The sequence below is a fragment of the Metopolophium dirhodum genome, chromosome 1, assembly GCF_019925205.1.
Source record: "Metopolophium dirhodum isolate CAU chromosome 1, ASM1992520v1, whole genome shotgun sequence".
Taxonomy (NCBI): domain Eukaryota; kingdom Metazoa; phylum Arthropoda; class Insecta; order Hemiptera; family Aphididae; genus Metopolophium; species Metopolophium dirhodum.
In genome coordinates, this window is record NC_083560.1 from 107,218,746 (window position 1) to 107,231,907 (window position 13,162).

General features: G+C 25.5%; 1 protein-coding gene across 1 annotated transcript; it reads left to right on the top strand.

Annotated features, from left to right (window-relative positions):
* Positions 1–6,109: 6,109 nt before the first annotated feature.
* LOC132936305 (actin-related protein 2/3 complex subunit 5-B) lies at positions 6,110–12,086 on the top strand. The gene is made up of 3 exons (XM_061003002.1): positions 6,110–6,564; positions 10,915–10,987; positions 11,049–12,086. The coding sequence occupies exons 1-3, from the start codon at positions 6,422–6,424 to the stop codon at positions 11,286–11,288; spliced, it is 456 nt and encodes a 151-aa protein (XP_060858985.1). The 5' UTR covers positions 6,110–6,421; the 3' UTR covers positions 11,289–12,086.
* Positions 12,087–13,162: the final 1,076 nt, after the last annotated feature.

Sequence of the window (13,162 nt, forward strand, 5' to 3'; positions counted from 1 at the left end):
TTAATTATTTATTACAACTGAATAGGTAGTTTAAAAATTAAGATATATATCTCATTGCTTTTGTTAAATTCAGATTGATCATTAGGCGTGAATATGATGTATTTTGTTAGAAATAAAATCATAATTTAGTTTTAAACAGCTAAGTTCAGTAGCGGATCCAGAAGTCACCCAAGGGGGGTGGGGCGAATTTAAAAAAATTAAATTGTCATTTTGTCTAGCCTAATATTATAATAGAAAATAACGTTAAGAAGACAGCCCAAGAGGGGGGAGAACTCCCATTTGCCCCCCCCCCTTGTATCTGCCACTGGCTAAGTTTCAATAAATTTGGTGTTAATGGTGTATTATTATACATAACTTAATTAATATGTGATTTTACTGGAGCTAAAAATATGATAATTATTAAAAGGTATATTATATTTAGCATGTACATTCCATTTTAATGTTATAACTTATAAGTTTTAAATAATTGAATTGAAAGAATCTTTTCTTTTATACATTATGAATTACCTAGTGAAAAAATAATGTATTGGTTGGTATTCTGATTAAGTGCTGGTACTATTGTTGCTTTTAGGAGTATTTTTTTATTCTGTTCTGATAAATGTATTAATTCATTAGATACATAAGTGTCACATAAGTATATTCCTACTTTACTTGATGCATATGGTATAAGATAATAATCAGCTACATACTTACATTTAAAATGTAATACCCAACAAAATAAATATCATCATTTTTCGATAGTATATTATGACAACAAATACTTTATCGTGTGGTAAAATAATGCAATCACCTTAGTCTTTCAGGGCATGTCTGAATCATAAAATTTTAGATTTATATTTTTTCGAATACATTTGACTTCCATGATACCCTTCCAAAATATTCCCAATAATGAGGTTGTTTTAAAATAGGAGTGGGAATTACTAATTTTAGTAGAAGATAGGTACTTTAAGAGAGTTCTGCTCGCTAATTCTGATATTTTCTAAACTTCATATATTTTATAGTGTACCTATTTGAAAAAGTTTCATAGGAAATGCAGAAAAATTATCAACTGATCCGTATCGTAATACATTAGCTGGAAAATTAATGAACTATGAAGAATTCTGGAGATGTCAGTGCTAAGATGTATAGATAATGTATTTAAACGATTATCAATTTCAGCCAAGGATATAGTACTTATTTAATCTAACAGATCTAAATGAACCAGTTTTATCTTTTTTGATCTTGTTCCAATTTTCATTCATTTTCAACCAACTTATTTAAAAAATTGTTGTTTTAGAATAATAATTTTTTATTTAAAATATTAGGCATGAACACAGAACAACAATTAATGAATTAAATGTAAATAAATTAAAAATAACTTATTTTACTTATTAATACGTAAAAACAAAATAAATTTTAAATTATATTACAATTTAAAAAATATTTTTAAAATTTAAAGAAACTGTGATTTTTGTTCACGTTCATCAAAAAAAATAAATCATTCTTTTTCCTTTTTCTTTATTTTTAAAGCAAGCAGTTCCAAGCTTCATTTATACAAAAATATTTCCAGGAATCCTTTCCTTTTGGAACGAGTTCCTTCTCAACATTGACATGTATACATCAATGACAAATACTGATCCATTACAGACACCACCGAGTATAGGCCAAAAACGAAGATTTAAAATCTCTGTTCCTTAATATACTAAGCCACAAACTAAGATAATATCATGACAAAAAATAATTTACAGTTGAAAAGGAGGGCTCTTATTTGAAAAATAGAAGTTGGTACCTCCACAGGACACTCTTTAAGTACCTACCTACCTAGTACAACAAATCTTATGAATTTGATATTATGGTACTTAAGTATATTTAAAAATTCCAAAAATCAGATTTAAAATAAATGTATTATTGAATTAAAAAAAGGGGCGAGCACAGGGGTGGACTGGGAAGGGCCGGCCACTATTCTAAGTTCATTAGGCCCATAAAGGCGTATTTGTATTTATAAATAAATTGTGACAAATTACAAGCCAATTTGTTTAGTCTAATTATTTTGTTTACGGACCTATACAGGGTGTAACAGAAACACATAGTAAATTAAATAACGTTTGTTCTAATCAATATTAAAATTTTTATTTTAAGAATGTTTGCTTTCCAAATACCTACGATATACTATTTTTTTAACACCGACAATTTAAAATTTAAATTTTTTTAAATGTTTTTATGGAAAAATTCAAAACTCAAAACTGCTAATTTGTAAATTTAATTCTTGGATAATTTTTTATGGTAAAAAAGTTTATTTAAGGCTAGTAGTTTTTCCAATTTTTAAAATATCAATATATTTTGGAGTAAATGATTTTGACACGTAATAACTATTTAAATAATTCTCTCTTGTTTTTAATAAAAAAATAATATTTCTTTAAAAATGTGGCATCTTAGGTTTTTTAGTGTTAAGACCAAAAATTATAACTTTTACATGATACTACATCAGAGAAATCATTTGAGTAGTTGCAGGGTATGCTTATTCATAGGTACCTAAAATTTATCAAGATTTTATTCTTGCCTAACTATAATTTTTTTGTGTCATGCAAAAATATTTTTATTTTTTTTAATTAGTCTTAACTATCAGCAACTATGTCTTTGTGATATTATTATTAATGTATTAATAAATAAATCTAAAAATGTTTGGTTTATATAAAATATTTTGTGTGTGATTGAGGATTTCAGAATTTGTTTTAAATACACTATTTATGTAGTTATAATGTAATTTAGAACTCCTAGGCTCCCACAAAAGTTCTTTCAGTAAGGCCCAGCATTTTGAAAAAAAAAATAAGTGCAATGTTTTTAGATACAATAGTGTATATACAAATTTATATTTAAGTACTAACATAGTATTATTAGGTATAAAATATTTATAATATATTAGATTATTATGTAATGATATACACTTATATCATCATTTTATAGATTATATTTAGATTTAAGAAAAGAAATTAAATAGTACAATATTACAATATTATCATCAGCTGTATAAATACAAATTACCAATACATTATCCTAAAATTATAATGACACACGGCACACACACACACATGAAAGAGAAATGCCGCATTCTACAATTGGAGTACGGTCAAATGCGGCATCTCACACAGTCACACCATCATCTATAAAAACTCATACGACACACATAACAGTGCTCAGTCACTCACTCATTCTCATTTAACTAAATTGTACATTTTCATATCATATTCGTGTTCTTTTAAAAGTAAAAAAATAAATTAATTGTAATACCTTTTCTTTGATTATTTAAATATTATTTTAATATACCTCTCCTGTCTAATATTCAGTATTTGTCAAATAAAATCGTCTAAGATAATCCTGAATTGCAAGTTCTACGAAAGGTAAGTAACAAATTTATTCAACACTTTCGCATATTGCTCAACCTAAATTTGAACTAAAAAAAAACTCAATGTTTTAGCCACCACGTCTTACCGTAGTTTTCAATTAAATTATTTATGAAACAAATTTAAAACCTACCTAACTAATAATTATCATATTATGATATTATATTTGTAGGTATGTTACATTGTTACCTATATCATGGCTATTCACAAATTATATCTAAATACTGAAATATATCTTTAGTTTTATTGTTTACCAAACTTGTATTTAAAATAACCTGTTTTAATTGTTACAAATCAATCTTATTCTTAATCAATTTAGTGGTCTTACATAATTACTAAAAAAATTAATTTATGCATTTACCCTTTATAATGTTAGACGTTTGTATGGTTACTTCACGCCAAAAAGTAAAACATTTAAAAAAAACAAAATAGCTTGATGCTTACTTTAAAACATTGTCTTACTCATAATATAAAAGGTAATTGATTTTTTTTCATAATGTTATGTAATTTAGGTATTTAAAAAAAAAAATGATTTTTTATGTTATCTGTGCAGTGTGTACATAGCCCATACGTACACATCATAATTAGTAACCCAGTATTATTATAGTTGTATGAGTACATAGCTTTTTAAACTGAACAACAGTAATTTCAGGATTCCTTATTATGTTGTTTTTACATACTTAACTATTTTTTGTTAATATAATATACAGTTTTTTTTATTTATGGAATTCTAGCAACAATTTTTTTGTATCATTGTTAGTTGAGTAATTATTGTAAAATCTTTAAAAATGTTTCTATTTGTTTGCATTATTTTTTTCTAATTGTCTACTTCTACATCATTAAAATAATTATATTATAGGTACTATGGATGCTATTGTAACACCAGGAGGTATCTACTAATAATAATAAATTATGAAATATAGGTAAATGTCTAAATAAAAACAAGTAGGTACCTTGAACTTAAATCAAACTTTATTCCATTTAATATAATAACATATTAAAATTTATATATTTTTAAAATTGGATTAAAAATTATAATATAGTTAACCTATAATTTTTATATCATAATGGAAGTATAAATATTGTTTTGAAAACTTGCTTTAAAATAAATTAGTGATACATACCTAATAATAATTATTTAATAGTATAAATACAATAATTTATATTCATCATTAGTATTTATAAATCCTAAATGTTGAACATTATAATATATCTGAAAAAATGTTTATTAGAGTCCCTTTTAAGATTTATATAGGCAATATATTATTCAGTATAGGAGTTACTGCTAAATCAGAAAGTGAAAAGTGGCAAATATTATACGGGAGCCATGGACAGCCATAGATCATAGACCTTAACCAATTGACTATTGGTATGATATATAGCAATGATAAAAATAGTCTTTCTTTCTTCCACATTCCGGCACGATTCCCTCTATATTGTTATTATAGCCATGGCCTATCCATTCTTTAATATCAATGTGGACAACAATGTTGTAAATTAATATTATTGTATTAAAGTTTTCAAGGAAGAAATTGGAATGTATCGATACCAAGCGTTAATTATATACCAGCAAAACGAACCGATCCGTCATCCGTACCTATGTTGTGAACCAGAGGAAAGTCACTGTTCATGGGTTTCGAAGTCGAACAAATAACTCTTATTCAAACTGATTATAATATAAGTTTATTAAATAAAAACATAAATCAATTAAGAATAGTTTCAATTATATATTTGAACTAGTATAATTTAAGACATAAATAATAAGCATGGATACCGTCAACTAGTAACCTATAGAGTAACTACAGAGTGATGAGCCTTTTATTAGTCCCTCTTATATAGGTACATTGATACAAGGAAAAGGTACCTACACGTACATCCTTGCTACGTGTAGTCTTGCTTTTATATAACAAAAGAAATCATACTTTTTCTTATACCTGTTACATTGTATTTTCATATGAGTAATTAATACTGTTGTGATCCAGTTGTGGAGCACGGTTGACAAAGGTTGAATCAAATGAATTAACACGCAGTCAATTTAACTATTATTATGAATTTTATTGACGGTAGGTTAGTATTTAATTTATTTTAAACACTCAGAGTAATGTTACAATTTAAGACAAATATCTCTAGCATGAATACTGTCAACTAGTCGTCACGTAGAAATAGCGTGCCTTGTCTCTCTCTCGGAGCGCCTTTATATACTAGACAACAGTCAGAGTACATGGTCTTTTACAAGGTCCCACTTAAGTATTCGCTATGGCTCTTTTAGTACTTTAGAAATATAACTTTTTCTCATGGCACTTATTAATAGTAATTAATATATTGTGCCACGTACATGCGCAATACTGTATTAATAATATATACTTGTGTGGTCCTACACCTTGATTATTGCAACAATACTGCACATCACGTACCGGACACATTTCAAACTGTTAATAGCAGGTACGCGTTTGGTCTTGTACATGGTAGCATTTGCAACACCTATAGGACTCTGATTTCTATACGTCTCGAACTTTTCTTCTTGAAAATCTTGCATATATCTACGACGGAAGCTGTCTTCTGAATTCACACACATAGTTGAATTTAATTCAAATTATAAGTACATATTTAATTATTTATTATCAGTTTTCTCTTGCTGTCATAATATTTAATACTATAAAATACTGTTATCTCACAGTATCGTTGTTGATAATGTGGTGTTTATCTATGAATTGGTACAAACGTCAAACGATCATAATATAATACGTTGTTCAATGCTAACGATTATAAAAAATACTTTTAAAGTATTAAAATGTTTATTAGTCATTTATCTTGTTCGGCACATTAGTGGCCAATAAATATAAATTGTTATAGCAATTGTGTATTTCAATTTATTTCTCACATATTTAAATAACTTATTAGATCGATATATTTATTTATTTTGTATTTTGATTGGCTATCACTTTATCAGTAAGGTTAAAATTTCAACTGATTAAATTTACCTGTTTATTTGTCTCGTACATTTGTATTCGCTCAAAATCCCACAAGTTCAAAAGTGCACGATGTCTGAAAACACAAGAAGTTCGGCATTCAGAAAAATCGACGTCGATCAATTCAATGAGAATTTCAAAGAAGACGAACAACCTGAAAATCAATCGACAACTGCCATTCCAGATGAATCTGAAATTACAACGATGATTAACCAGTATCCTTTATTATACATAATATTATGCAGGATTTCTTTTTTATTTTATTATGTTATAATGACTTATTGGAAGGAATAATGAAAACTTATATTCACTTTTTCATTAAATTCATAGATAAATGTTACATTATTTTTATGTCGTGTACCTAGGTATGTTTATTATGTTTTTAGGATACTTAATTTGCACAACTTTCATTCACTATAATAGTACTATTTTACATTTTTACTTAGCTAAATTATAACAGTGATTCATTCGTTAACCTTACTAAATAGTTTTTTTAGCCACTTTAATTAGTCGGGCATCTTATATGGTGCATCGTATAATTACTCTGATATTTTCGGCTCGAGTGTAATTGTCTTGTGACATAATTTAACTCCAAGTAAAATTAACATTATAAACTTCAAATGTGTCATTTGTATGAGCTATACACATTTATAGAATATATTTATTATGTATGAATCAATACTAATTTTAAGCTTTTCAATTGTGCTTGTCTAATTTTATACAAAAGAATAATTATTTATTTTTAATAAGCGTGAAAAATAAAACTCTTGTATGTAATCTCTTCAAATTTAAATTCTTTTTAATATGAAAAAAAAATCCCCGACATAAAAATGCAAGGCTGGGCAAGTTAATAATTTTTTTAAACTCAGTTAAGTTAAGATAATATGCAACAAAAACAAAAAGTTAAAAGTTAAAAGTTAATTTAACTATAGGTTAACTCAGTTAAGTTAAAAGTTAATACACATTTTTTGTTAACTTTTTATTAAGTTAAAAAAAAAGTTAATTTGTTTATACAACGCTAACATACTTAATTTTTTTTCAACCCAAAACTAAATTATAGGATATAGTGTTAATACTTCATACAGATTTCCATATAAGTAAGATTCGAATGATATAAATTTTTAACCTTAAACAATTTACAATACATATTTTTTGACATGAAAACGAAATAGATTGAAATAGTGAAATATTATAAAATTAAAAACAAAATAAATTAACTTAACTTACTTCTTAAAATGAAAAATTAACTAGTTAATATCACGTTAATTAAGAAAGAAATTTAATAAGTTAACAGTTGAGTTAATGAAAAGCCAAAAGTAACTAGTTAAGTTAAAAAGTTAAAATAAAATTAACTTTTTAACTTAACTTTAACTTTTTAACTCGTTAATGCCCAGCCTTGTAAAAATGAATGAATTTTTTAATAATATTACCATAATATAATTTAGGAATTAGGAGTATTAAAACATAATTTTAAACGTGCCATACTGACAATTCAATAAAAATTTATATGCATAAATATTTATATTTTTTAAAATTAAATAGATCTGTCGTGATTTGAATTTAATAATATTTGAATTTATTTTACTTATTTACACACATTTTATTTTAAAATAGTTTTTTTTTCAATAATCTATAATAATCTATTATATTATATACAGCCTTCTTGGCTTGCACTTTATGTTATAATAAAAAGCTTAAAAATATTTACCTACCCACATTTAAATTATCACTAACTATTTAGGCGGTTGGTTTGTGTAAAACAATATTAGAACAGAACATTTTTTTTCTCGAGATATTTTTCTGAAATTCATCACAGTGAACAATATATTTTGTATACACTGTGCCGGATTTGGTGCAGGTGGCTCTGGGCTTCCACATAATAAGATCTTTTATATTGTAATATATTATAATTATTTATAACATTAGGTACAACATAAATCACAAAAATTAATTAATACTAAAATAAATGCATTAGGTAAAGCGAGTATAATATAAGATGGTAATCAACATTTAGGGACTTTCAGTAGAGTATTAACAAACCTTACTGAATATGGTTGGTAATTCAGTATGCACAAGTTATAGGAATACCAAATTAAATTTAAAAAATCTAAATATTGTTGAATATAATTAATTGTTTTACAGCTGTTGAAAGGGATTTGATTTAGACAATGTTCTTTATCTGTTGGGTGTACTGTGTAACTGTATGTGTAGTAACGCATCATAAGTGTGTATGAGTTTTCCGAATGGTTTATATAACTATAGATAGATATAATACATAGCGTACATATTCACAGTCACTATAATTTGCAAACAGGTCTCTACTCCTGTAAATATGTAAGTCCCAAAATGCAAAAAAAAATTTCACCCAGTACCGAAAACTTGATTTTAATTTAAAAAACATATTTTAGTTTCTTATTTTATTTTATAGGTTTTGTAGGAATTGAATTTTTGATTTGTTGTATTGTCTATTTAGTATAGTAGGTATCAAATTAATTTTGTTTTTTTCTAAATGCACTTTTACTGTTACTAAAATTGCTAATATATTTTTATGACATTTAAATTATTTAAAATCACTGACAAATAATCAAATACCACTTAAATATACTATTTATTTTTAAAGAATAGTTATGTTAGTACATATTTTTAATGTTGGGTAGTAATGTATAAAAGTAACACAATACCTTAACATCTTTATTTTGTTTGTAACACGTTACATAATTATATTATAATTCTACCCAAGTTGGTTACATTATAAGATATAACATATAAGCATTTCCTAAAATATAACACTTGGCCATTTTAAATATCAATAGTTTAAATAATTAAAAAATAAAAATAATCGGTAGATCGCGGACCTTGTGCTGTTTGTACGTAAGTGTATGATTTAACTCTAAATTATCAAAGTTATACCAAGTTTGTCGTTTTTACTTAATTACACCTACGGTGGATTAATATAATCAAATTTATATAAAATCCTATTCTAACCTAACCATCCTAATTTTCTTTCATATAAACTTTCTCCATGAAATACTCTTTCGTTAAAAAAAAAATCAAGAATATCTGATAAGTAGTTCCAGAGTTTAGCCTGTACAGAGATTTTCATTTCAAATTTTTAATATATTTTAAAAAGTAAAGCAAATATTTTTTTTTTTATTATTATTATTATTATTATAATAGCTTAAAAACCCATGGAAACCATTTATAAACAAAAATTTCCATCTAAAATCTCCCAGGTCTCCCTTTTTACATTAGCCAATCTTTTAAGTTGGACCAAAATACACACATTGTAAAAATTTCATCAAAATCGGTCCAGTAGTTTTGTAGTTTATCCCTGACAAACACGTGACACGAGATTTTTATATATATACTAGCTGATCCCGCTGGCACTTAGTTGCCCGTTAAATGTACCAATTCTATATGACTCAAACTTTGTTCAATTAGTTATTTAATATTCGGTGTATGGTGTATGGTGTTCAAAATGTATCTTAACTTTTCTGTTGCCCGGAATAAAAATTCTGATTCGCAGCAGTATATTATCAGGTAGACAATCTACCTGCGCTAGATCACGGACCCCGTGCTGTTTGTACGTAAGTGTATGATTTAACTCTAAAGTATCAAAATTGTACCAAGTTTGTCATTTTTACTTAATTCCACCTACGGAGGATTAATATAATCAGTTAATACAAGAGCCTAACGCAACCGTACTAAAATCCGATGAATAAAAAAAAAACAAATTTAATACTTTTTAAATTAGCCTATCTTTTTTCCAGAGGTCTAATCTACACACAAACATTCATTTTTATCTATACTAATATATAAAATGATGTGTTTGTTTGTATGTTCGAGATAAACTCCAAAACTACTGAACCGATTTTGAAAATTCTTTCACCAATACTCTTGGTGATTGTCATAGGCTAATTTAAAAAGGGAAGTGATCACCCCCTGTAGGGGCTCAAAGAGATTTACGATATAAATTTTTGTTATTTAATGGTTGCTATGGGTTATATATACAGATAAAAATAATTGTATAGACGTTATTGTTGTTTTTGGCCATGTCGCCAGGTGTGCACTTAAGAAGCCATAACTCCGGAACCACTTAGGCCACAGCGTACAAACTTCACAGAAACCATCTACATATCAATCTCAATATGTCCTGAAATGTTTATCGAAATCGGTTTGGTGGATCTTGAGTTATAAAATGTATTCAAAATGTACACTTATTTATATATATAGATATAAGATAATTGCACAGGCAATTGATGTATTTAATCAAATTAAATTAGGTACACTAAACATATTAAAATCATTACAAAAATACACAATAGTAATGATCAGATTGGTTTAAAATCGTTTAGAGTTCTACTGTATGATATACATTTATATAAATTCTATAATATTATGTATGTATAGCACAGAATTGAGTAGATATTGTCCCTCAAATTCATCAATACCAATATAAATTATATTTAATAGTATTAATCTATATCACCAATATGATTTTTTCCTTTTTATAGTGAAGTATAAATAATTATTGTAATTGAGATTTTCCTTAGTAATTTTTACAGAGGTCGTTTTGCTGATGCTTTAAAATCTGCGTTGAAAAATGCACCTTTAGGATCAAAAAATCAACAATTAAGGGTATATTTTATAATCATACAATTTTATTTAAATTAATTATATATTATTGTTATTTATTTAGGACAATGCCTTAAATGTTGTAATGAAAGTTCTTCTGGCCACCAAACTATCTCAAATAGATGAAGTTGTTGCTCAGTTAGATGTTGACATGATAGATATTCTTATGAAGTATATTTACAAAGGATTTGAAAAGTCAACTGAGAAAAAAAGCAGTCATCTTCTTATGTGGCATGAAAAAGCCTATGCGATTGGCGGAGCTGGTAGTATAATTAGAGTGCTAACTGACCGCAAAAGAGTGTAATCGTACTAACAATTTATTTAATTTTTATTGAAATAATAACCATGAAACATCAATATTATATTGTTAACAATTGTATTTGGTACTACATAATTATTATTTTTAATAAGTATATAAGTGTCGGCATTTAATTTTATTAAGGTATTATAATAAAATGTATTGTCAAATAGTATTATTTTCTATAAATTCAATTATGTCCTTATAAATTATCATTGAAATATTTGGCTGGTTGAAAAAAATATTAACTTCTTTTAAATAGGTTTTCAGCTGTTTTTATAAAAGTGGGTAACTAGGTATAAATCAGATTATGAATTAATTAATTGTCAACCATATTTTTTTTTATTATTGTATTTAAATTAATAAAAGTATACTCATGTACCTAAGCTAAAAACTTCATGTATATGATTTTTTTCTTTCAAGGTTATGATAGTATATACCAACAACATATTATATAAGATATTCAATATTCATAGCCTAGTTATCGTTTTACAACTATTTGAATTAATAAACCAACAAATTAAATTACTCTTAAATTATGTATATATTTTTAAGGATAATACGCATTATTGTATTGAAAAACTTCTTATTTTATTTTTTTATGCAACCAGGGGTTTTTTTTTTATTGCAATGTAGTTAATAATTTATTTGTAGTATTACTCTAAAGTAATTGAAAAATATAATTTATGGTTATTTTAAATAATAAATAATATAATAGCCATGTACTACTGAAAATGTTATATCAAGCATTTATTATAATTTTATAATAGTATATAAAAATAAACAGCAATAACTATATAATAATAGTATGTGTTACTTTATTATTAATTATTAATTATTGATTATTTAAATAATAATTTTCACTTGTGTCAGTATTTTATGTATAGAATAATTTATTTGAGAAAAAAAATATTTTTATTTGAATTATGAAATATTGAAGACTGGGAATCAACTAGTTAATAAGTTAAAAGTTAAGTTATTTTTAATTTATTAACTTAAGTTTAACTCATTTGTATCTATGTTACTTAAAATCAACTTACATTATTTTATTAATCTCAATTAAGTTAATTTTGACTTTTCATATTATCAAAAAATTTTATACGAAGAACTATGTATATATTTTTATAGATAAAAACTAATACGCCATATTCATTAGGTACTAATTAATAATAATATAGAGGTAACAATGTAACATTAGTCGCCTGTATAAAGACATCAATATATTCGAATCCATGAATTCCATGAAGCCACGATTCATAATACCTACATATTAAGTTCTGTTAAGTTCTGTTATTACTTGGGCTGTGATTTTGTAGGAAAGGGCATTATTTTTTGGCGATTGTGAAACGTACTTTGCAAGTATATGATTTGAATTATGTAACAACAAATCCATTTATGAAACTTTTATTTTATTATTTTTTTGCATTTTTAGGTCATATTTTCCTTTTTTAGTTTATTCTCCGATATTTTTAATTAAATTCCGTCAATTAACATGTTTGAAAAACATTTTTTTTTTGTCCAATGCAATAGTAAAAACTAAAGATTAATAAGGTACCTGCAAAGAAATATATTTAAATTTGTTTTATTATTTTAACAAAATAAATACATAAACAATTTTTTTTAAATGTTTCAGTTGAATAGCATTAAACAAAATTCAAATACAATCAATTATTATTATTTTTTTTTTATTAAATAAACACATTTGTATGCATGTAAAATGTAGTGTATTAATGTATAATATCTTATAATATCAATATAAATATAAAAATTAAATTAAAAACCATTTTAAGAGAATTTTATACTATAATTTTTGGTATTTCATACTGCATTTTTTGACATTTTTTGAAGGTTTATTAGTGCATTAAATTCACAGCCCGGGT

Coding starts and splice junctions, on each gene's coding strand:
- LOC132936305 (XM_061003002.1), top strand. CDS start 6,422: ATGTCTGAAAACACAAGAAGTTCGGCATTCAGAAAAATCGACGTCGAT. Junction 6,565..10,914: donor ATTACAACGATGATTAACCA/GTATCCTTTATT, acceptor TAATTTTTACAG/AGGTCGTTTTGCTGATGCTT. Junction 10,988..11,048: donor CAAAAAATCAACAATTAAGG/GTATATTTTATA, acceptor TTATTTATTTAG/GACAATGCCTTAAATGTTGT.